The sequence below is a fragment of the Hypomesus nipponensis genome, chromosome 11, assembly GCF_054491055.1.
Source record: "Hypomesus nipponensis isolate SF chromosome 11, ASM5449105v1, whole genome shotgun sequence".
NCBI classification, from domain to species: Eukaryota; Metazoa; Chordata; class Actinopteri; order Osmeriformes; family Osmeridae; genus Hypomesus; species Hypomesus nipponensis.
Window position 1 is genome coordinate 23,068,123 of NC_140371.1, and position 24,558 is coordinate 23,092,680.

Genomic DNA, 24,558 nt, shown 5'->3' on the forward strand with positions numbered 1-24,558 from the left:
TTTTTGGTTCAACATTTCATGTTTTATTGACAGAAGCAGGGCTGGTAACCCCAGAGGAACCAGCCCAATCCCAGCATACCCTGCCAACATACATTCCCGTTTAAATACCTGATATCTAACATGCTGTAACTTTATGGATGAAAGGAGTCTTATGAACAGGGACAACTGCATCCCTGTCCACCTGATTATGGACGGGGGGGGGGGGGGAGAGAGAGAGAGACAGAGAGAGACAGAGACAGAGAGAGAAAGAGAGAGAGAGAGAGAGAGAGAGAGAGAGAGAGAGAGAGAGAGAGAGAGAGAGAGAGAGAGAGAGAGAGAGAGAGAGAGAGAGAGAGGGAGGGAGGGAGGGAGGGAGGGAGCATGCTGGAGAGAAACAGAACTACTGCTTATCTCCTGCATATTTACCATGAGATACAATATAGAGATAACAAAATACATCTCTGCAACAAAAAATCCCATATTGTAACATAATTGGCCATAGTTAAAACAGAACTATACAACAGTTGTGCATGATGTCCCGTATGTGTCTAAACATCTCATCAGATCTCCATAACAGAGTAAAGTGCCTGAACACAACCGTTACCAGCATCTCCTTCCAGAAAGTTCCTTGGTGGTCCTTAGAGAGGCTGTGGTCCTCAGAGAGGCTGTGGTCCTCAGAGAGGCTGTGGGCTCGCCTCAGAGAGGCTGTGGTCCTCAGAGAGGCTGTTGTCCTCAGAGAGGCTGTGGTCCTCAGAGAGGCTGTGGTCTCGCCTCAGAGAGGCTGTGGGCTCGCCTCAGAGAGGCTGTGGGCTCGCCTCAGAGAGGCTGTGGTCCTCAGAGAGGCTGTGGTCCTCAGAGAGGCTGTGGTCCTCAGAGAGGCTGTGGTCCTCAGAGAGGCTGTGGTCCTCAGAGAGGCTGTGGGCCTCAGACAAGCTGTGGGCCTCAGAGAGGCTGTGGTCCTCAGAGAGGCTGTGGTCCTCAGAGAGGCTGTGGGCCTCAGAGAGGCTGTGGGCCTCAGACAAGCTGTGGGCCTCAGAGAGGCTGCGTCTCTTGGCTTTCAAATCTCACACAAACACAAACAGCTTATTCTACTTTAAGAAAACGTACTGCCAGATTTCCATTTGGTTAAACGTTCTACCCAATATCCAAAGCTGTATGCAAACACCTTGATCCCAGATAAATCTCTACAGGCAAATGTGGAGTAAATATTTAAAAACAGTTCAAAAGCATACACAATAAAGAAATGCTGTAAAATGTTAAGGTTGTGATTTAAACAAACAAAATAAACAAAATCCAGCTTCCCACATACAATCATTTGGGGAACATTAAAAATAACAAAACAGCTGTTTGTACATGTAGTGAAACAGTTTTTGAAACAACTACTAGATGGCACAGGAAGACAGCAGCATAATGCAGAAACATTCCACTGGAAATATTCCTTTTAGAAGAGAACAGTCGTGGCAAAACTGTTTTTATATGAATCTGTAGCCAGTGTCAACTACCATGAGGTGGGAGAGGATTCCCCTCTGGTGAGAGGGTCGACATGTTGTCTCTGACCTGCTGCCCTCTAGTGGAGAAGTAGGGGCAGGTCTGGGCCACAGGCTCTATGAGGGAAGAGAGGATGGCTGGGTGGTCTGTGGGCCAGCTGTCCAGAGGTCTGGCCTGTATCCTTGGTGATGGGGTAGGGGGGAGAGTGTATCATTGGTGATGGTTTTAGAGGGGAGGTGGATTCAGGGTTACTGAGGTGGATCTTCAGGGAAGCTGAGCTCAGTACCCACTGTTCAGGTCGACAGTACTGGAGCTCAAACCCCGACTCTCCTTCAGGCGATCGCCAGCCCCAGTCTGACACAGAGAGAGAGACAGAGAGACAGACAGACAGAGAGAGACAGAGAGACCGAGGGACAGACAGAGAAAGACAGAGAGACAGAGGGAGAGACAAAAAGAGACAGAGGGAGAGACAGAGGGAGAGACAGAGGGAGAGAGAGGGGGAGAGACAGAGGGAGAGAGAGGGAGAGACAGAGGGAGAGAGAGACGGAGACAGAGGGAGAGACGGAGACAGAGACAGAGGGAGAGACAGAGGGAGAGACAGAGGGGGAGACGGAGACAGAGACAGAGACAGAGAGAGGGAGAGACAGAGGGAGAGACAGAGGGAGAGACAGAGGGAGAGAGAGGGAGAGACAGAGGGAGAGAGAGGGAGAGACGGAGACAGAGACAGAGAGAGGGAGAGACAGAGAGAGGGAGAGACAGAGGGAGAGAGAGAGAGGGAGAGACAGAGACAGAGGGAGGAACAGGTAGATTTTTGGTTCTGATTATTTTCCATGTTATCATTATAAATGGTGACATTTAAGGACATCAGTTTGTGACCCGGAAGCCCTCTACAGTTAGACAGCTGTCTTGTGAAGGTCAGCGGTACCCTAATGATGGGTCTCCCCCGGCCTGTCCCCCCAGTCTCCCCTCAGCCTCCCCCCCTGGCCTCTCCCCCTCAGCCTCCCCCCCTGGTCTCCCCCCAGCCTCACCTGGAAGGCGTCTTCTGTGGCCTTGTTGAGGTAGTTGAGGGAGGCAGCTCTCTTCATGCTGATGGACAGAACAGGACAGGAGCACTCAGGTCACAAGTCTCATAATCCACCTGCTTAAACAGCATTACAGGGTGTGTGTGTGTTCCTACGTGGTGCTGCGGGGGGGCTGGTGTACAGGGTGTGTGTGTGTTCCTACGTGGTGCTGCGGGGGGGCTGGTGTACAGGGTGTGTGTGTGTTCCTACGTGGTGCTGCGGGGGGGCTGGTGTACAGGGTGTGTGTGTGTTCCTACGTGGTGAGGCTGGTGTACAGGGTGTGTGTGTGTTCCTACGTGGTGAGGCTGGTGTACAGGGTGTGTGTGTGTGTTCCTACGTGGTGAGGCTGGTGTACAGGGTGTGTGTGTGTTCCTACGTGGTGAGGCTGGTGTACAGGGTGTGTGTGTTCCTACGTGGTGAGGCTGGTGTACAGGGTGTGTGTGTGTTCCTACGTGGTGAGGCTGGTGTACAGGGTGTGTGTGTGTGTTCCTACGTGGTGAGGCTGGTGTACAGGGTGTGTGTGTGTTCCTACGTGGTGAGGCTGGTGTACAGGGTGTGTGTGTGTTCCTACGTGGTGAGGCTGGTGTACAGGGTGTGTGTGTGTTCCTACGTGGTGAGGCTGGTGTACAGGGTGTGTGTGTGTTCCTACGTGGTGCTGCGGGCGGCGGGGGGGCTGGTCCCCTGGAGTTTCTTCACAAGCAGCTCACTGCTCTTGCGCAACACGTCTCTCAGCTTCCCCAGAGAGCCGCTTCTCTGCAGGGCCCCACTGCCGTCCTACTCACACACACACCGACACAGACAGAACATCTCTCAGTCCTTCTGCACATGCTACCTACCACACATGGTCCGGTCAGTCATATTGCACACAGGCCTTAAAGGTCCCATGACATGCTGTTTTTGGATGCTTTTATATAGGCCTTAGTGGTCCCCTAATACTGTATCTGAAGTCTCTTTCCAGAAATTCAGCCTTTGTGCAGAATTACAGCCACTGATGAGCACAATGAGCTTTCCTCAGGATGCGCTGTTTCTGTGACTGTAGCTTTAAATGCTATGAGGAAGAAAGAGGTGAGGCTAACTGCAATTTACTTTGGTCATTTGCAAACCATGATGTCTCAAGGAAAAAACTATATCACTCTCACACAGTTGTAGCTCAGTTTCTTATGGGCGGGCCAAATTCTCTGTGCGGGCAAAGCAGAGAAAGGAGAGGTAACCTTCCCTATTGTGCCGTCACAATAGGGGATTTCAAAACCGAGCGTTTGAGCTCTCATTTCCTCAAAGGCGGAGAAGAATATCCAGGGCTTGGTTTACACCTATTGAAATTTATAGCCACTGGGGGACCAAAGGCAGGCTAGGGGAACTCATTAATGTTAAATAACCTCCTAAAGTGAAGTTTCATGTCATGGGCCCTTTAACACAGCAGGTCTCCACCCAGAGTGCTGGATGATGGAGGTTAACTGCTGTATCTGCAGAAAAGGGATAAAACCCTGGATGAGCATCCTAAAATCCAGTTCATGTTCTCACAATAAAGGAATTAACATGTTGGGTGTCGACTGTGGAATAGTAAAACATTGATCTAACCCTCCTGCCTTCCTTCCTTCCTTCCCTGCCCTCCCTTCCTTCCTTCCTTCCCTGCCCTCCCTTCCTGCCTTCTTGTTCTTTGAGCAGCAGTTGCTGATAAGCAGCATGATCTTTCTCTTGATGCTTCTTGACAGATACTGGTCAATCAGGAGAGGTCTGGTCCCCCGACAGGCTGGCAGGTGGTCCTGAGCCCCCAGCAGGGGGCGCTACATCATTACAGACCTCTCACCAACACGGACACCAGCAGCAGTCCCACACACAAGGCACACTTCACAAATGGAAAACTTTATTTGAGAATATGATGGAACAATCATCACAATTCAGAATGGTAAATATGAGCTGTTCTACTAGTCTATTAGGTTTGCCATTTCATTACTTTGGCTTGAGGAAACTGAAGTCACATTATAGGTATAAAGAATGGACAGGTCAATAAATAATCAGCATTCCACTAACAATATAGCCAGAAGATTGTGATAAATAATGTAATGAAAATCATAATTTTTCTCCCTCTTCTGCAGAGTAGCATTCTATAAAGACTTTCTCAAGGTAAGGAATGGCAGAGCAGGCAGCCTGATAATGAATGCTCTTATAAAACCAAAGAAATATAATTACAGGTAGGCTATAATATTTAAATAATATTACATTCAGTTAGTTAGTTCAGAAAGAAAAAATGAAGTGTGGACCTTGAGAGCTTCCAGGTGGGGGTTAGGGTGGATCAACAGCTTAGCTAGGCGAAAGACTAGAACACGTTTAGCTGTCGTGAAGAGTTAGAAAGGCAACACTCCATTTAGCTTGTGTTTAGCTTGTGTTTAGCTTTGTGTCTGGCCTTGAGCAATCACAACACACACTAATACTACGATTAACACTCAAAATCTGCCCAGCTTATACTAGCTTCTGTACTGTCTCCTGCCCAACGTGTGATTCAACATGGAGGTGAGGAGATCTCTCCACCAGGCTGGGGGCTGCATGTGGTCTGTGAGACTGGGGGCTGCATGTGGTCTGTGAGACTGGGGGCTGCATGTGGTCTGTGAGACTGGGGGCTGCATGTGGTCTGTGAGACTGGGGGCTGCATGTGGTCTGTGAGACTGGGGGCTGCATGTGGTCTGTGAGACTAGGGGCTGCATGTGGTCTGTGAGACTAGGGGCTGCATGTGGTCTGTGAGACTGGGGGCTGCATGTGGTCTGTGAGACTAGGGGCTGCATGTGGTCTGTGAGACTGGGGGCTGCATGTGGTCTGTGAGACTGTGGGCTGCATGTGGTCTGTGAGACTGGGGGCTGCATGTGGTCTGTGAGACTGGGGGCTGCATGTGGTCTGTGAGACTGGGGGCTGCATGTGGTCTGTGAGACTGGGGGCTGCATGTGGTCTGTGAGACTGTGGGCTGCATGTGGTCTGTGAGACTGTGGGCTGCATGTGGTCTGTGAGACTGGGGGCTGCATGTGGTCTGTGAGACTGGGGGCTGCATGTGGTCTGTGAGACTGTGGCTTACAAAACCCAGCAAGCATTTTTTTGTTTTGTTACGTAAACATAACAAAATAATATAAAATTAAACTTCATATGAAAAATGTATATATATATATATTTTTTTTTAAACTATTTAAATGTTTAATCCATATTACAAAATAAAAACTATTACTACCATGCCACAAGGTTATCCACTGACAAAAGCAGTTAATACAAAACAGTATTAACTGCCCTGTTCCTTGATCAGGAACTTTAATACATTTCAAGTGTAGAAATGAACTTCAAAGTAGCAAATTAAACTAGCTCAATACAGGCACAATATTTGTAAATGTTTTACATTTTCAGCCATAATTTAGGCAATGCACAAACTCTGTTCACCTACTGCAAGTGTGTGTTTGTACCGTGTGTGTTTGTGAGACGTCTAAGCAAGGAACACAAGCTGAGCTAAACCCCTGCAGGACTGAAGACAGGCTGGCTGGGTTAGAGTTACCTAACCCTGGATGGATAGGCCCCAGGCACTCAGGTCGGCTGCTCTGGATCAATGTTTAACACTGCCTTCCTTCTGCCATGTCTACCAGTTTAACACCACATCTTTAGAAACACTTTACAAAATGGGTGGAAAAGAGAGAGAAACAACATCAACATGGATTTCAGTTGAAAGATAATACGGAGTACGACAAAAAAAGACAGAACCATGACACAATGAGAGAAACAGAAACAGAGAGATCAGGAGAGATCAGGAGAGACCAAACGTCCCAACAGGAGTCTTTGTAGGGTCAGAGAGTGAGGAGCAGTCAGGGAGCCCGGGATGGGATGGGGGAGCCTGACCAGGCTGTGTGAGAGGAGGAGGACAAACACATCCTTTGCTATTGTGTTTGAGAAGGAGAGAAGGATGGAGGGATAATCTCTCAAGCCTGATGACAAGAGAGAGAGAGAAAATACACAAAACAGGTATGATTACAAACTCTGGAACCTTCAGCTATGGAACAGGGCATCTAGCAAACCTTCAGGGCTCTTAAACTACCCTTCAGCTCTGGAACAGGGCATCTAGCAAACCTTCAGGGCTCTTAAACTACCCTTCAGCTCTATCCCTGGTGATGAAGGGCTCCAACTGCAGAGTGAAGCTCAGGCTGCTGCTGCACCAGCTGGCAGGATGCTGTCACTGTGACTCAGCCGTGTCCTGTCTGTGACTCAGCCGTGTCCTGTCTGTGACTCAGCCGTGTCCTGTCTGTGACTCAGCCGTGTCCTGTCTGTGACTCAGCCGTGTCCTGTCTGTGACTCAGCCGTGTCCTGTCTGTGACTCAGCCGTGTCCTGTCTGTGACTCTGCTGTTTCCAGGGGTGATAGTGGCCCTTGCAGCTCAGGCAGGCGCAGGACATCTGCAGCCCTCAACACTGCAGCCCTCAACACTGCAGCCCTCATCCTCCTCTCTGACTACAGCAGAAACTCTGATCTGATATATAACCTACTGCCTCAATATTTATTACATCTCTACCCCTCCATTTGCTTACTTCAGTAACTAAGTAAGCCTTGGCAGCAAGAAAACTAGAAATAAAGACTAACAATATTTAACAATACCCTACCTCAGTCAGCAGAGAGAAACTGCTTTATACACAATAACACATTCAAGACATATTAGATTGTCATGAATAATCTACACTACTCTTGAAACCCAAGCATAAAAACATGATAAACCTCTTTCCCTGGATCACTAATAGTCCAGTCAGTTTCCCACCCTGCTTAGCCCCGCCCAGCCCTGCCCCAAAGCTCAGATCTAAAAGGATGATTGAGGAGTACAATCTACTGAATGAAGGGAAATTTGATTGATAGGCTGAGTGGTTGTCATGGCAAGAGTAATCAAAGGGAAGTAGGCTAGTGTCACAGACAGAGAGGGTGACAGGAGGCATGCAGAGGAGAAAAGCAGAAAGCTAACGAGCATCACGATACGCATATTAAATCATGCAATTCCAGTCAACAGTTTAACAGTTTCACAAAACAACCACAATGCAAGCAAAACACGACCACGTCTATCATCCTACACCATCTCCACCGGGCAGCATGCTGGGCTAGCCACATGCTAGGCTAACTACACCCTAGAGCTCAACAAGCCTGACTGCAGCCCCCAACACCTGCAGAAGAAAGAACTAGAGAAGGGCTGTCCTGAAGCTTGCAGTGAGTGTACAGATATCATCTTAAAATAAGCCTTTTCAGATGTCTGGATGACCACACAAACCTGCCAACAGTCAACATTGGTCAAATCCAACGTGCTCCATGTATGTATAGGGTCATTTTACTCTAGTCTTGGTGCAGAGATTGGTATAATACAGTATAGGTGTAGCATTGGAAAATATGTCCAGTTGGATGTAGAGGAGGGAGGGAGAAATGAAGGGACGTCTTAAATTCCCTGACTGAGTCTGTGACCTCAACAAGCATGACCTCACGAGGTGGCCCAAGGGAGTGCCCTGGTCCTAACAGCATCTCTACATCACCAGGTGACCCAGGCAGACACCTTGCCCAGAGACAGCAGCAGGTAAACACACATCACCAAGTCTTCAACCACTAACAATAACAATGTCACTTTAGTGGTTAAAATGTCTCGTACCAAAACAACATGTAGTGGAAGAAAAGATAACAGTTTGGTGCTGATATTCCTGGAAGCTCTCACCAGGTCTGACACTATGTCTGCTAGCGGGAGAGGGTTAAAGGGCTTCACATGCTGGGGGAGGGTGCACCAAGCAACATCATCAACAGGGAACACAGTTGTTAAACAGGCTACAGCAGCATTCACACGCACAGACACATGACAGGCTCTCAATCAGCTCCACTGTCCCACACAGGGCTGACACTCAGCACCTGTCTGTCCAGAGAGGCAGGGCTGACACACAGCACCTGTCTGTCCAGAGAGGCAGGGCTGACACACAGCACCTGTCTGTCCAGAGAGGCAGGGCTGACACACAGCACCTGTCTGTCCAGAGAGGCAGGGCTGACACTCAGCACCTGTCTGTCCAGAGAGGCAGGGCTGACACTCAGCACCTGTCTGTCCAGAGAGGCAGGGCTGACACACAGCACCTGTCTGTCCAGAGAGGCAGGGCTGACACTCAGCACCTGTCTGTCCAGAGAGGCAGGGCTGACACACAGCACCTGTGTGTTCAGGGAGGCAGGGCTGACACACAGCACCTGTCTGTCCAGAGAGGCAGGGCTGACACACAGCACCTGTCTGTCCAGAGAGGCAGGGCTGACACACAGCACCTGTCTGTCCAGAGAGGCAGGGCTGACACACAGCACCTGTCTGTCCAGAGAGGCAGGGCTGACACACAGCACCTGTCTGTCCAGAGAGGCAGGGCTGACACACAGCACCTGTCTGTCCAGAGAGGCAGGGCTGACACACAGCACCTGTCTGTCCAGAGAGGCAGGGCTGACACACAGCACCTGTCTGTCCAGAGAGGCAGGGCTGACACACAGCACCTGTCTGTCCAGAGAGGCAGGGCTGACACACAGCACCTGTGTGTCCAGAGAGGCAGGGCTGACACACAGCACCTGTGTGTTCAGGGAGGCAGGGCTGACACACAGCACCTGTCTGTCCAGAGAGGCAGGGCTGACACACAGCACCTGTCTGTCCAGAGAGGCAGGGCTGACACACAGCACCTGTCTGTCCAGAGAGGCAGGGCTGACACACAGCACCTGTCTGTCCAGAGAGGCAGGGCTGACACACAGCACCTGTCTGTCCAGAGAGGCAGGGCTGACACACAGCACCTGTCTGTCCAGAGAGGCAGGGCTGACACACAGCACCTGTGTGTCCAGAGAGGCAGGGCTGACACACAGCACCTGTGTGTTCAGGGAGGCAGGGCTGACACACAGCACCTGTCTGTCCAGAGAGGCAGGGCTGACACTCAGCACCTGTCTGTCCAGAGAGGCAGGGCTGACACACAGCACCTGTCTGTCCAGAGAGGCAGGGCTGACACACAGCACCTGTGTGTTCAGGGAGGCAGGGCTGACACACAGCACCTGTCTGTCCAGAGAGGCAGGGCTGACACACAGCACCTGTGTGTTCAGGGAGGCAGGGCTGACACACAGCACCTGTCTGTCCAGAGAGGCAGGGCTGACACACAGCACCTGTGTGTTCAGGGAGGCAGGGCTGACACACAGCACCTGTCTGTCCAGAGAGGCAGGGCTGACACACAGCACCTGTCTGTCCAGAGAGGCAGGGCTGACACACAGCACCTGTGTGTTCAGGGAGGCAGGGCTGACACACAGCACCTGTCTGTCCAGAGAGGCAGGGCTGACACACAGCACCTGTCTGTCCAGAGAGGCAGGGCTGACACACAGCACCTGTCTGTCCAGAGAGGCAGGGCTGACACACAGCACCTGTCTGTCCAGAGAGGCAGGGCTGACACACAGCACCTGTCTGTCCAGAGAGGCAGGGCTGACACACAGCAGGGCTGGAGGGTTCAACTCAGGGCCGAAGCCGTTTTCCCGAGCGCCTATGACAAATCCCAAGCGCCTAAGGCATCCGCATTTTATTTAATCCGCGATGAAAACAAGTTTTTTTTTTACGCGTGCAATGCATGTCAGCAAATACGTTCTCAATAGTATGTTTCAAGTAGGCTACAGCCTAACCCTCGTTCTGTTTTGATCAAAAGTAATCGAGTTGATAAGCGTCTTCTTGTCTGAACAATACGCAACTGTGAGGTGCGCGAATGGACCGAGTGGCCACTGAACTGTCGTTCCACTGCGAGGGCCAGCCCAACGTGCAAGAATACACCTGTGCAAATGCAAATGAAATTTCCACTCAAAATGATGACAAAAGTTTGATTAACGATTTCCAACGCAGCCTCCATTGGTGTTCTTAACCTGGAATGATAACATATAGTGTAGGCACGAAGAAACAACAAACTACATTTCTATCCCTGAAGATATATAGTTAGATAGGTGAATAGTTCTTAAAAATGACTTGAATACATTTTCTATATTGTTTTGTTGAAAGTTTGATGATGAAGAGAGTAGGCATTGCAGCCTTCTTTCAAAAGAAGATTCTTTTTTTTTTTTTTTTTTTTTTTGGAGCACCGAAGACCCATTTTGACCCAGGAAAAAGTCTGCTACTGTATATCAGCGTTAATGTTGGTGAGGAGGTACATAGATAAAGTAACTAGTTAGGTTTAAGTGTGTATATATAAACTATATATTTGCAGAGCTGTTAACGGGCTGTTCCACAATGGACCTAAAGTGTTGTTATACTGGTTAGTTTAATCACTCTGCAACTACCCAGCCTGCCAGCCAGCCTGCTGCCCAGCCTGCTACCCTGCTACCCGGCCCTGCGGCCCTGCTGCCCAGCCTGCTACCCGGCCCTGCTGCCCGGCCCTGCGGCCCTGCTGCCCGGCCCTGCGGCCCTGCTGCCCAGCCTGCTACCCGGCCCTGCTGCCCGGCCCTGCGGCCCTGCTGCCCGGCCCTGCGGCCCTGCTGCCCGGCCCTGCGGCCCTGCTGCCCAGCCTGCTACCCGGCCCTGCTACCCGGCCCTGCTGCCCGGCCCTGCGGCCCTGCTGCCCGGCCCTGCTGCCCGGCCCTGCGGCCCTGCTGCCCGGCCCTGCTGCCCGGCCCTGCTGCCCGGCCCTGCTGCCCGGCCCTGCTGCCCGGCCCTGCTGCCCGGCCCTGCTGCCCGGCCCTGCTGCCCGGCCCTGCTGCCCGGCCCTGCTGCCCAGCCCTGCTGCCCGGCCCTGCTGCCCGGCCCTGCTGCCCGGCCCTGCTGCCCGGCCCTGCTGCCCGGCCCTGCTGCCCAGCCTGCTGCCCAGCCTGCTACCCTGCTGCCCGTCCCTGCTACCCTGCTGCCCGGCCCTGCGACCCTGCTGCCCAGCCTGCTACCCTGCTGCCCAGCCTGCTACCCTGCTGCCCAGCCTGCTACCCTGCTGCCCAGCCTGCTACCCTGCTGCCCGGCCCTGCGACCCTGCTGCCCAGATATGTACTCACCCCATTCCACTCCACGCCCATACTCACTTCCTCGCCCGTCTCTGAGCCGCTGTCGTACTTCACGCTGGGCGGAGCCTCCCTCTGCTCCTTCAGGAGCTCTACCACACGCACCCCCTGGATGGGGTCCACGCCCTGACACACACACAGGAAGGAAGGAAGGAGGGCACACACACAGGAAGGAAGGAGGGCACACACAGGAAGGAAGGAGGGCACACACACAGGAAGGAAGGAGGGCACACACAGGAAGGAAGGAAGGAGGGCACACACAGGAAGGAAGGAAGGAAGGAAGGAGGGCACACACACAGGAAGGAAGGAGGGCACACACAGGAAGGAAGGAAGGAAGGAAGGAGGGCACACACAGGAAGGAAGGAAGGAAGGAAGGAGGGCACACACACAGGAAGGAAGGAGGGCACACACACAGGAAGGAAGGAGGGCACACACACAGGAAGGAAGGAGGGCACACACACAGGAAGGAAGGAGGGCACACACACTTTAGAATTGTCACTAAACCTTCATAATTGTAATATTTTACTGCACTGTCAGTGAAGAGGAGGTATGGAGTTATTATGGGATGTGAGGTATATTCTGCTGAGGTATATTAGCAGATGAAGGATGGATAAAGAGGACAGGGAGATGGAGGCATGAATTCCATATTTAGACTTCCTGCTAGAGACAAACTACTCCCTGTTACTCTGGGAGTCAGGTGGCTGAGCGGTTAGGAGTCAGGCTAATAATCAGAAGGTTACCAGTTCAAACCCGGCCGTGCCAAATGACGTTGTGTCTTTGGGCAAGGCACTTCACCCTACTTGCCTCGGGGGGAATGTCCCTATACTTACTGTAAGTCGCTCTGGATAAGTATCTGCTAAATGACTAAATGTACTCTAGTACTAGACTAGCTGCTAGTAATAAACTACTTACTGTGTTACTCTGCATCCAAAGCAAGGCAGGGAGAGAAGAAAATCTCATGATACACTGAAGCAGTCACCCCATTATAGCAGCCAACACATTAACTGTAGGTGTACATGTGTGTGTGTTAGTGTGTGTGTGTTAGTGTGTGTGTGTTAGTGTGTGTGTTCCTGACCTGCTTGCGGGAGCGTGTGGCACACTCCTCCAGGGTGTCGGCAGCCTCCAGCTTGCCCTGGCGGCGGTATAGAGCGCCCAGGTTCCTCAGGGTGGTGTTCACTGTGGGGCTACACACACACACACACACACACACACACACACACACACACACACACACACACACACACACACACACACACACACACACACACACACACACACACACACACACACACACACACACACACACACACACACACACACACACACACACACACACACACACACACACACACACACACACACACACACACACACACACAGTAATCTGACATGCTGGGCTGATCTACATACAGTAATCTGACATGCTGGGCTGGTTTATGACGACTGGCTGAGTTCCTGAGTGAGGCTCACCTGTTGACTTTGCAGGCCTTGTACCAGCCTCCATACTCTCCATAGGGAGTATTGTCTCTGTGCTTGCCCTGGAAGCACAACAACAGAGGAGAGGGAGGCCCTTAAGACAGGAAACAGCATGTTGTGGCCATATCATGGAGCTGTTTGAAAGCTCCTCCTACCAAGGCCTTTTATAAGATGAGTTAATAGGCTGCTTATACACACATTCAGGTGAGCCAATAGGCTGCAGGTGTGCATGCCTCACCTTGCTCCTCTCCTCCCTCTCCTCGGCGTGCATCCAGATGGGCTTGTTGTCAGCTGCAGACAGAGACACAGGGGGCCAGCTGCAGCTTTCACTATCACCACAACAACCAGGCCCAAACACTCAACCAACATCCTCATGGTACACAGGGATACATTAACATCCATTCATTCATATGGATCCATAACACATGCATTTGTCCCACATATTATTTATTGGCATTGACAGCACAAAGTATTTGAGGTGAATCTCATCTTCAGTATGCGAGTGTCCGTTGAACGATGTTGAGGATAGGTTTGTTCAGACTTGCAGTGCTGTAACTGTTATATGATTGATCTGACAATGCCAAGAGCACGATGGGTATATAACATAACTATGTTGACACCCATCACCAAGACGTTCGTATAAAATAAAACAAATTAAGATATCCAGACAGTGCTCCGACAGACAGGCAAACAGAGAGCACTTTCCTTTGAAACCTGACTAATGACAAAATAATGCAGGAAGCTTTTTCAAAGCCAACCAAACTTGTATTGGTTTTGCTCAGTCAGCTTCGAATGTCTTGTGTGCAGAGTCAGTCTTTTTTTGGTGCCAATGCGACATTTTTAAAGTAGGCAGGGTAATCCCTGAGGAACACCACTACAGACCTCAGTTCACCCTGAAGGAATAACAGAGGCTCTTAAACATGGGAGAAAAAAACCCTCTTTATTTGTTTTCTTCAAACGGTCTCATATTGAGCCTGACCTTTCCTGGAGCCTGCCTCCCTGCTAGAACACGCTCCACTTCCTAACCCTCTGTCCATCACTGGCCCTGCTCTCTGGGGCAGCACCAGCCAGGAGGGGAGAGGAGAGACTGCTGATTAAACACTTCTGTCATCTGGGAAGTTTCTTCTAATCTCATGTTGGACACTTTTGAAGACTCGGCAGGGGGGGGGTTAGGCAGGGGGGAATAGGCAGGGGGTGGGGGCAAGGCAGGGGGTGGGGGCAATGCAGGGGGGGGGCAATGCAGGATTGGGCTACTGCCCGGGCTGGTGTGAAGACTTACCATCGACGGAGCCAAACTCTTTCTCGTGGGCGCGAGTCAGAATCTCTTTGTACAGAATCTCAGCCTCCTTGTACTTTCCCTGTTTGAGAAAGCAGGAAGCCTGGAGGGGAGGGAGGGATTCTTTTATTAATGTCAATCAAATTAAACCTTTTGCTAAAATAGTGTTCCATGTGAAAGCAAGGACATTATTTCCCATGTGACGCACTGCAGATCACAACAAAGATACTGTAGCTAGATACTGTAGCTAGATACTGTAGCTAGATACTGTAGCTAGATACTGTAGCTAGATACTGTAGCTAGATACTGTAGCTAGCCTAACAATTATTAGTCATTCGACTAATGACTAAAGAGAGGGTGGTCGAGGCAGGGGAACAGCTAGATAAGGAAAGAGAGAGAGAAAGCACTCTGAATATCTATTCAAATCAACTGTGTCATTGTCAGGTGAGAAAGGCAAAAACCTTGAAAGTCTTTGAACGCTGAAGAAAGCGCTTCAGGGCCTTTCAGAGACTTCTCCACACAGAAACTTCCAATAACGTGAAGCTGCAGTCTCCAGACACACAGAAACCCTAACTGGCTCTAGGTTTCCCCACATACCCCACACGGGTGTGGCTGTGCAGAGTAAACAACAGGAGCTGTCAAGCTGCACGCGCTCTTGTAACAACACTTCTCATGAACCAGCATTGTGGTTAGTCAACACATGCCACACAAACAGCCGCATGAACACGAGTCCAACTGAACAAGCCTTGTGGATGTGTGTGGGTGGAGGGGGTGGATGTGTGTGGGTGGAGAGGGTGGAGGTGTGTGGGGGTGCAGGTGTGTGGGTGGAGAGGGTGGAGGTGTGTGGGTGGAGGTGTGTGGGTGGAGGTGTGTGGGTGGAGGTGTGTGGGTGGTGGGGGTGGAGGTGTGTGGGTGGAGGTGTGTGGGTGGTGGGGGTGGAGGTGTGTGGGTGGTGGGGGTGGAGGTGTGTGGGTGGAAAGGGTGGAGGTGTGTGGGTGGTGGGGGTGGAGGTGTGTGGGTGGTGGGGGTGGAGGTGTGTGGGTGGAAAGGGTGGAGGTGTGTGGGTGGTGGGGGTGGAGGTGTGTGGGTGGTGGGGGTGGAGGTGTGTGGGTGGAGGTGTGTGGGTGGTGGGGGTGGAGGTGTGTGGGTGGAGGTGTGTGGGTGGAAAGGGTGGAGGTGTGTGGGTGGAGAGGGTGGAGGTGTGTGGGTGGAAAGGGTGGAGGTGTGTGGGTGGAGAGGGTGGAGGTGTGTGGGTGGAGGTGTGTCACCAGGTTGTTCTTGGTCTTGGCCACGTTGGGGTCATCGGGGCCCAGTCTGCCCTCGTAGATGTCCAGGGCGCGGCTGTAGTAGTGCTCCACCTCCTGGTACTTGCCCTGGTTCTGACACAGCAGGGCCAGGTTGTTCAGCTGCTTAGCCACGTCTGGGTGGTCCTTACCCAGAACCTGGGACACACACACAGGCAGGAAAACACACACACCTCCCAGTTAAGCCCTGCTCCACATACAGACCATTTTGGCTCTCCCTTTTATAGCAACACAATCTAGAGACACTAAATTAACTCATTTCTGTAAATTAATGATGGAATTTATTTGGGGTGTATTTGGTGTGTTTGAGTGGGCGGCCCTGGTCTGGTCCAGGGGTGGGGCCTACCTTCTCTCTGATCTCCAGCGCTCTCTTGCACAGCGGCTCTGCCTCCTTGTACTTCCCCCTCTTCCCATACAGCACAGCCAAGTTGTTCAGCGTGGCAGCCACCTAGACACACACACGCATGTTTTGTCCTTAAATATGCGCCAATTTGCATACAATGTAGAACACGGCAAGTACATCATAGATGAAGTCTGAACTTTTTGGTTTGTTTTAATGGGATCATTAACTAATTAGTTATAATAGTTCAGAGGATTTTGTCAAAATTATCTTTTGTCAGTTAATTATGTTGAACTGCACTTGACAAGTGCAAAAAAAATGTTTTTGCATCTTCTTGTATATAATAGCACTTAAAATTTGTTTATCGAGAATCGAACCGGCAACATTCTGATTAATAGCCCGATTCCCTAACCGCTCAGCCATCTGACCTCCTGTATTAGAACAGGTTCTCTCTATCACTCTGTGTTCCCCCCTCACTGCCATGACAAAAGAGTATGCTTGAGAGAATAAGCTTTCCAACACACACACACACACACACACACACACACACACACACACACACACACACACACACACACACACACACACACACACACACACACACACACACACACACACACACACACACACACACACACACACACACACACACACACACACACACACACACACACACACACACACACACACAGTTCTGTTTCTGCGTTCCCAGGTTACATCTCACAACAGTGTCAAGGGGCTTGGAGGAGATGCATGGTGTTTCCTGGGTGGTTGCTGTGGTAACTCACGGCAGGGTGGTCCCGGCCCAGGGTCTTCTCCCGGATAGAGAGGGCGTCATTCAGGAGGTGGGCTGCCTCCTTGTACTTGTTCTGATCCCTGGAGGTAGATTCAATGTCAGGCTGCACACACACCCCACTACAAACACCACACTGTCAAGCTACCCCCCCCCCCCCCCCCCCAGCAGTCTGACCTGTAGACCAGGGCCAGGATGTTGACCCCCCCCCCCCCAGCAGTCTGACCTGTAGACCAGGGCCAGGATGTTGACCCCCCCCCCAGCAGTCTGACCTGTAGACCAGGGCCAGGATGTTGAGCATGGTGGCCACGTCAGGGTGGTCGTGTCCAGAGGTCTTCTCCAGGTCCTCCAGGGCCTGCTTGCAGAGGGGCACGGCCACCTCGTAGCGGCCCTGGGAGGCGTACTGGATCACCAGGTTGTGGAGGGTCCTGAGGCGTGCCGGGATCTCATAACCCCCCTGCTGGGCCGCAGCCACTGCCGCGCTGTTGTGCTGCTGCTGCACTGGTGGGCAGAGGTCAGAGGTACTGGGTAGGTGGTAGTGCAGGTGTGGGGTCAGAGGTACTGGGTAGGTGGTAGTGCAGGTGTGGGGTCAGAGGTACTGGGTAGGTGGTAGTGCAGGTGTGGAGTCAGAGGTACTGGGTAGGTGGTAGTGCAGGTGTGGAGTCAGAGGTACTGGGTAGGTGGTAGTGCAGGTGTGGAGTCAGAGGTACTGGGTAGGTGGTAGTGGTGCAGGTAGGTGGTGGGTTCTTACTGCCTTGGCCTGGTTCCTCTTCATCGTTGGGGAACAGATCGTCCAGGGAGTCCTTGGAAGCCTCGCCCTCTTTCTCCTCCTGCTGGGGACACACACACACACACACACACACACACACACACACACACACACACACACACACACACACACACACACACACACACACACACACACACACACACACACACACACACCTGTGATGAGCAGCTTATTAGCTAGCTTCTGAGAGACCCCCTGGCCTCTGCTTTAATCTACTGTTTTAGGCTTCTCTGTTCTCCACCCTCATCTAAAAAAAAAGTCCCCTCTACTGTCCTGTCCTCTGCCCTACTGTCCTGTCCTCTGCCCTACTGTCCTGTCCTCTGCTCTACTGTCCTGTCCTCTGCTCTACTGTCCTGTCCTCTGCTCTACTGTCCTGTCCTCTGCTCTACTGTCCTGTCCTCTGCTCTACTGTCCTGTCCTCTGCTCTACTGTCCTGTCCTCTGCTCTACTGTCCTGTCCTCTGCTCTACTGTCCTGTCCTCTGCTCTACTGTCCTGTCCTCTGCTCTACTGTCCTGTCCTCTGCTCTACTGTCCTGTCCTCTGCTCTACTGTCCTGTCCTATACTCCTCTCTCCTTTCACTGTGTGGGTGGATTTCTATTTTTTTAAAGGTTAAAAAGGTTGAGAAACCTTTTATTGTATTTTTTTGTAATGTTATGGATGAGACAGAGGGAGTTAGCAATGGCGACATGACTGAGAATAGAGACATTCCTGATGGCCATGAGGGAGATGTTGGAAATTGTCGGGGGTCAAAAAAGATTTCTGGTGAATGCGCTGCGTGTCTATCATCTAGTATTAGAGAGAGGATCCAACCGTAACTCACAGTGGGAGACAGGTCCTGGTCGTACTTCTTGAGCTGGTTCATGAACTCCAGGTGCTTCTTCTCCTCCTCCAGCTGGGCCACGCTCTGCTCACTCCTCTGCAGCTTCTGCTGGGTGTTGGCCAGCTCGTCCCTCAGCCATTGGTTCTCCTGGCATAGGCGCCTTACCTGGGCCCGCAGCTTCTGCTTCTCAGACTCCACTGTGTTCAGGTGGTTGGACAGAGCCATCATCACCTGAGCAGAGAGGAGAGAGAGGAGAGGCTGGACCAGGCTGCTCAGAGAGGAGGCCTGTTTGTGGAGGTCAGCAGGAGCAGGCAGAGGGCGAGGCTTGGCGGAGGGTGAATCACAATCATCACAATGAGGCTGATAGAGGAAGTGTCCTCTGTGGTAATTCCTCCCCCCTCCCCCTGGTCTCACCTGTGCCCCCCTCCCCCTGGTCTCACCTGTGCCCCCCTCCCCCTGGTCTCACCTGTGCCCCCCTCCCCCTGGTCTCACCTGTGCCCCCCTCCCCCTGGTCTCACCTGTGCCCCCCCCTCCCCCTGGTCTCACCTGTGCCCCCCCCTCCCCCTGGTCTCACCTGTGCCCCCCCCTTCCCCTGGTCTCACTTGTGCCTCCCCCTTCCCCTGGTCTCACCTGTGCCCCCCTCCCCCTGGTCTCACCTGTGCCCCCCCCTCCCCCTGGTCTCACCTGTGCCCCCCTCCCGCTGGTCTCACTTGTGCCCCCCTCCCGAGGTCTCACCTGTGCCCCCCCCTCCCCCTGGTATCACTTGTGCCTCCCCCTCCCCCTGGTCTCACCTGTGCCCCCCTCCCCCTGGTCTCACCTGTGCCCCCCTCCCCCTGGTCTCACCTGTGCCCCCCTCCCCCTGGTCTCACCTGTGCCCCCCTCCCCCTGGTCTCACTTGTGCCCCCCTCCCGAGGTCTCACCTGTGCCCCCCCTCCCCCTGGTCTCACTTGTGCCTCCCCCTCCCCCTGGTCTCACCTGTGCCCCCCTCCCCCTGGTCTCACCTGTGCCCCCCTCCCCCTGGTCTCACCTGTGCCCCCCTCCCCCTAGTCTCACCTGTGCCCCCCTCCCCCTGGTCTCACCTGTGCCCCCCCCTCCCCCTGGTCTCACCTGTGCCCCCCTCCCCCTGGTCTCACCTGTGCCTCCCCCAAGCCCAGCTCGATCATCTCCACAGACTTCCTGAGCAGGCTGGCCTTCTCGTGCACCAGGCTGGCCTCCTCCTCCCTCTTCAGACAGCGGATGGTCTCCAGCAGGCTGTGCAGGATGGAGTTGTGTTCGCTCCTCAGCGCCTCCAGACCCTGGATCACCAGCTTGGTGCTGGAGATGATCTCCTCCTGGGACAGCTTCTCCAGCTTCTCCTCCCTCAGGTACACCATGGTGGACATCTTCAACCTCTGGGGACCTGCAGACAGCAGGACAGAGAAGGAACAGGTCTGGGATGTGGAGGTAGAAAGTGGACGAAAAAGGTTTCCGATTTGAGCCCTCAAGAGAAGCGTTGTGTTTAACCACAGGAGAAACACATCAGGGGGTCACACAGCTGAGAGCCCCAGCCAGCAGGTCAGCTACCCCAGCTGGCCTTCTCAAGCCTCTGGCCTGGATCCACCTGGCTCTTCACCTGGCCGTCACATGTCTGAGGTGTGTTCAGGTGTGACCAGGGGTGGGGAGAGGATGTCAGGAGACAGGAACTGTGTCATCACATCTCAGATACCTGCTGTCAGCCACAGAGGGACATGTCATGACTGTCCAGAAGATGAGCTTCAAAACGCAGGACTATCAATCTGAAGGGCTGTCACATTCTGTAAATCTGTAATGTGTTAGACTGCGTCCTGCCTGGGGGAGGGTGTGCAGCCAGAGTGGTCAGCATGGGGCATCCATACAGGGACACAGCAGTGAAGCACTCATGCAAACAGGCCTAGTCAAACGTGTACGATATGCTTACTACACTGAGGACTGCTGTAGCCTTTTTAGGTTACATTCCAGTTACTCTGCTGTAAATGAAGTGTGTGTGTGTATGTGGTCTTTCACAGAGAGTGTGTTGTTTACATCATGAACAGCTGAGGGGGAGGTTCCAGTGGACACACACACACACACAATAAGCCCCTGTTCCAGGGCTGCAGAGTTCTCCCAGATGAGATGCAGTCGTGTGGAGGCAGTCTGCTTGCTGCCTGTCTGGTAGGCTGGCTGGCTACACAGTCATGGAGTGGGCACTGTGCCCCAGGTATGGAGGGGAGCAGCTGGTCTGATCATTCAAGCCCCAGCATGGCTCTGTACTGCTGCCTGTCCCTGAACAACCATTCAAGACCTGCTTCAGGATCCTGAGACAGCATGGTGAGGGCACAGCATGGTGAGGGCACGGCATGGTGAGGGCACGGCAGGGTGAGGGCACGGCAGGGTGAGGGCACGGCAGGGTGAGGGCACGGCAGGGCGAGGGCACAGCAGGGCGAGGGCACAGCAGGGCGAGGGCACAGCAGGGCGAGGGCACAGCAGGGCGAGGGCACAGCATGGCGAGGGCACAGCAGGGCGAGGGCACAGCAGGGCGAGGGCACAGCAGGGCGAGGGCACAGCAGCCTGGGCATGGCATCATGCAGCCGGCCCTCACTGCAGCCGGCCCTCACTGCAGCCGGCCCTCACTGCAGCCGGCCCTCACTGCAGCCGGCCCTCACTGCAGCCGGCCCTCACTGCAGCCGGCCCTCACTGCAGCCGGCCCTCACTGCAGCCGGCCCTCACTGCAGCCGGCCCTCACTGCAGCCGGCCCTCACTGCAGCCGGCCCTCACAGCAGCCGGCCCTCACAGCAGCCGGCCCTCACTGCAGACGGCCCTCACTGCAGACGGCCCTCACTGCAGCCGGCCCTCACTGCAGCCGGCCCTCACTGCAGCCGGCCCTCACTGCAGCCGGCCCTCACTGCAGCCGGCCCTCACTGCAGCCGGCCCTCACTGCAGCTGTCTGGGTGACTTATGTCTGCAGTCTGATTACAGGACTGAAGTCAACTACGAGCTACAGTCCATTTGAGTGTTGCTACAGAGAGGAGCGTGGATAGAGATACTGCAATACAAACACCAGCTGAGGGGGCCATCTGTTTCTAGAAGACACACACAGGGTCTGCCATGGTCACTGCTAAAGGGTGAGAACACCACCGAAGCCAACCACAGTAGCCCCGCCCCTCTGCTCTGGGTTCTATGAAGTGGTGTGACACCACAGCTACAGCTTGCGATGGGGAAAATACCTCTATGGATATGAGCTCTTTGAAAGATCAAGCACATTCACAAATCAGACCCCATCAGCCCCACTAGTCAGCATGAGACATGAAAGGTGCTCCTGGCTGAGCAGGATCAGGTTTCCACACACTCCCTCCGGTGGAGATAGGGAGTCATCCGACTGTGCAACAGTAAGCAAAGAAGTATGCTAAATGATATGCTTGTGGCTAGTGCATGGCTACACACGCCATCATGTGCTTAAGGGGAAGGAATGGCACAGAATGATGTTGACTACTGAACCTGGAGACGCACCAAGATAAAACTGGTAAAACATGATGCTCACTGCTCTGCAGACACAGCTCACTGCTCTGCAGACACAGCTCTATAGCAAGAGACAAAGCTAAATCATCACACTTAATATCCAGAGACCATTTACCCCATTGCAAAATACCAGATGTATCCCTGGCACTGCTCCCAACCATCCACTAAGCCTCTGCTCTGCAGAGCACTTACCTCGGCGCCTGCAACAGACCAGACCCTCACCGCCTGCTGAGGGAAACAAGAGGCTGCTGAGTGTCTCTCCTCCAGCAATAACACACTGTGAACTCAGTCACCAGCAGGAACAGCCTCACAGCCAGGCTGGAAGGATCAGCCTCACAGCCTGGCTTGGCAGAGTGAGCCTAGCAGATCCAGGCTTGTCCAAGCAGAGAGCAGCTCTGCAGTGTTCAGATGGAGGAGAGGCAAAGTGGAGGGTTAGGACAAGACAGCAGGAAGTGTGTGTGTGACCTTCCCTCTGTTCTCAAAGAGAGCAGCCTGGCCACGCCCCCAGAGCCCAGAGAGGAGGAGTCAGAGCAGGGGGGGGGGGGGGACATGGGGGCTGGTCTAGAACAACCTTCCTCTTTCTTCCCCTGATCACTGAGGAGAGCAGGAGCTCCTCTCACCACAGAATCCCACATTGGTGCTTTGATAAGGATGGAGGCATCCATCACACACTGCCTTTCAAACAGGACCTGGGATTAGGCTGCCTACTGCCTACTGGCTGAACCATGCATGTTCAGGCACCTTCAACAGTGTCTTTAATTTGACAGACTCGCTGTGATACAAGACAAAGAGAACCAGTGTTCATTTATTCAATCTTAAATTATAATCTTAAATGGGTCTTAAACACACCTCAGAGGAATCGGAGGTGACCTTCACATGTGAGAACTACAGCAGCTTAGGGGAACAACAGCTGAAACTGGAGAACGAGACTGCTGGCAGAACAAAAGTGCAGGCGGCTGAAACAGGTTTGGCCACATCACAAGTCAACAACAGACAATGTCACCTTGCAGACAGTGCTCTGCAGTCACCTGGGGCCAGGGCCTGGCTCTGGACTTTGAGAGGAGACCCTGAGGATTTTACAGGTTGACTAGCTCATCTTCTCCAGGGGAACCAGGAGTGACTCTGTCTGAACACAGCTTCCTGCCATGTCATCCTTCCCAACTGCATCCAACAACCACCTCTGAGTAACTAACCCTCTCACAAGCACACAAGTTGAACCAAAAGGGAAATTATCCTCACGAGGAACACCTGCAATGGGTGATTCTTCCAGACGGCGGGCACAGGGTTAACAGGCCCGCTCAGACAGATACACACAGGCGCCTGCTCTCCTGGGAAAGAACTGCAGCTAGGGTCATCATTTACACTGAGGGACAGTTTCCAGTGTTAAGACTGTTTAATGCTGAGGTCAGGGTTCAATTTGGAAAGACGGAAAGACAGACAGACAGACAGACAGACAGAGAGACAGAGAGACAGAGAGACAGAGAGACAGAGAGATACACAGAGAGAGAGACAGAGAGAGAGAGGGAGACAGAAAGAAAGCCCTGCAGCTGTACAGTTCCTGAATCCTTGATCACTGTGCATCTGTCATTTCGTTTCTCAGAAAAGCTGGACACCACCGGATCACTTCATCATCCTGTGTTTCCCATACCCGCCCCTCCCCCGGGCCGCGGCAGGCAGGGCAGCCCTTCCACGGAGGGTGCGGCAGGGCAGGCAGCAGCTGTGCGGAAAGTGCACATGACACCGTTTCTGCTCATCAATCACCCTGAACCCATTCTGAGCTCCCCAGAAGGCTGTTCTCCACTAGGGCAGTTTACAAAGCATACATAAGATTTGTGTATGAAGTTTACGGAGTGGATGAGGAGGTGGGAGTTGTTCCGACTTATTCTTACACCAATCACACAATTTAAATAGCAGATACTTGTGACGCTGGCTAGCCTCCTCAAACATACGAGATAAGAGAAACCTAGAGGATGTCATACAATATGCTATGGTATGTTATACCATGCAACGAGTAGTTCATAAACGTTTGACTTACGTCTCCAACAGATTTTCTCGAGTTGAAGTGGAGACACATCTACATGTATGCAGCAACTGCTAGCGGATTAGCTTCCTCAGTCAAGCTCCTGATCAACTAGTTTGATTGTGACATCATATCGCTACTGCTGGCGATGTTTGCCAGCAGTAGCATGCTACTCTGTTAGTTAGGTACAGCCTTCCCTCATTTCGATTACAACCTGCTGGTTAGTTGTGTTATTTCGTCAGAATCCAGAAAGCAAAACAAACAGGCATAGATTTTAAGTTTTACTTAATTTAGCTAACGTTAGCTGGTCAACTTCTCTTAGCTAGCGCTAGCAAGCGAGCTACTTTGAGATTAGCTAAATTAGCTAGGTACTAGCTTTCAATAGCATTCCTCAGTGTTAGAGGCAGCCAGCGGTTTGCTAGCTATCCTTTGCAATTTAGACCATAGTCACCGTCCGGAATTATTATTATGTGTTCCTGTATACTGTAGTTGTAATCATTTATCTCAAACGATGTTAAATAAATACAACAAATTGGCTTAATCAATATTTGTACTCACCGAGAGCTGTTTGTGAAAGCTGGATCAGCCCCTTTAAATCCAAAATGGCGTCTCCCTGGGAAGCTCCCAGAAAGCTTTGCATCGGCTTTAATGACGTAATGTTTTGTTTTCATCGATGTGTTGGAGTAGGTTGG

General features: G+C 52.5%; 1 protein-coding gene across 7 annotated transcripts; it reads right to left on the bottom strand.

Annotated features, from left to right (window-relative positions):
* Positions 1 to 24,521, bottom strand: klc1b (kinesin light chain 1b). 7 transcript variants are annotated; one of them, XM_084709141.1, is made up of 16 exons: positions 24,425 to 24,521; positions 19,467 to 19,732; positions 18,334 to 18,564; positions 17,474 to 17,552; positions 16,995 to 17,223; positions 16,718 to 16,805; positions 15,936 to 16,037; positions 15,554 to 15,727; positions 14,289 to 14,388; positions 13,248 to 13,300; positions 13,004 to 13,071; positions 12,609 to 12,717; positions 11,528 to 11,659; positions 3,178 to 3,302; positions 2,496 to 2,553; positions 1 to 1,821 (listed from the first exon to the last, which is right to left on the bottom strand). In XM_084709141.1, the coding sequence occupies exons 1-16, from the start codon at positions 24,504 to 24,506 to the stop codon at positions 1,747 to 1,749; spliced, it is 1,971 nt and encodes a 656-aa protein (XP_084565267.1). In that variant the 5' UTR covers positions 24,507 to 24,521; the 3' UTR covers positions 1 to 1,746. The 7 variants fall into 7 exon arrangements, with proteins under 7 accessions (XP_084565267.1, XP_084565268.1, XP_084565266.1 ...); XM_084709142.1 differs by having other exon boundaries at positions 11,555 to 11,659; positions 17,474 to 17,555; XM_084709140.1 differs by having other exon boundaries at positions 17,474 to 17,555.
* Between the last annotated feature and the right edge of the window lie 37 nt (positions 24,522 to 24,558).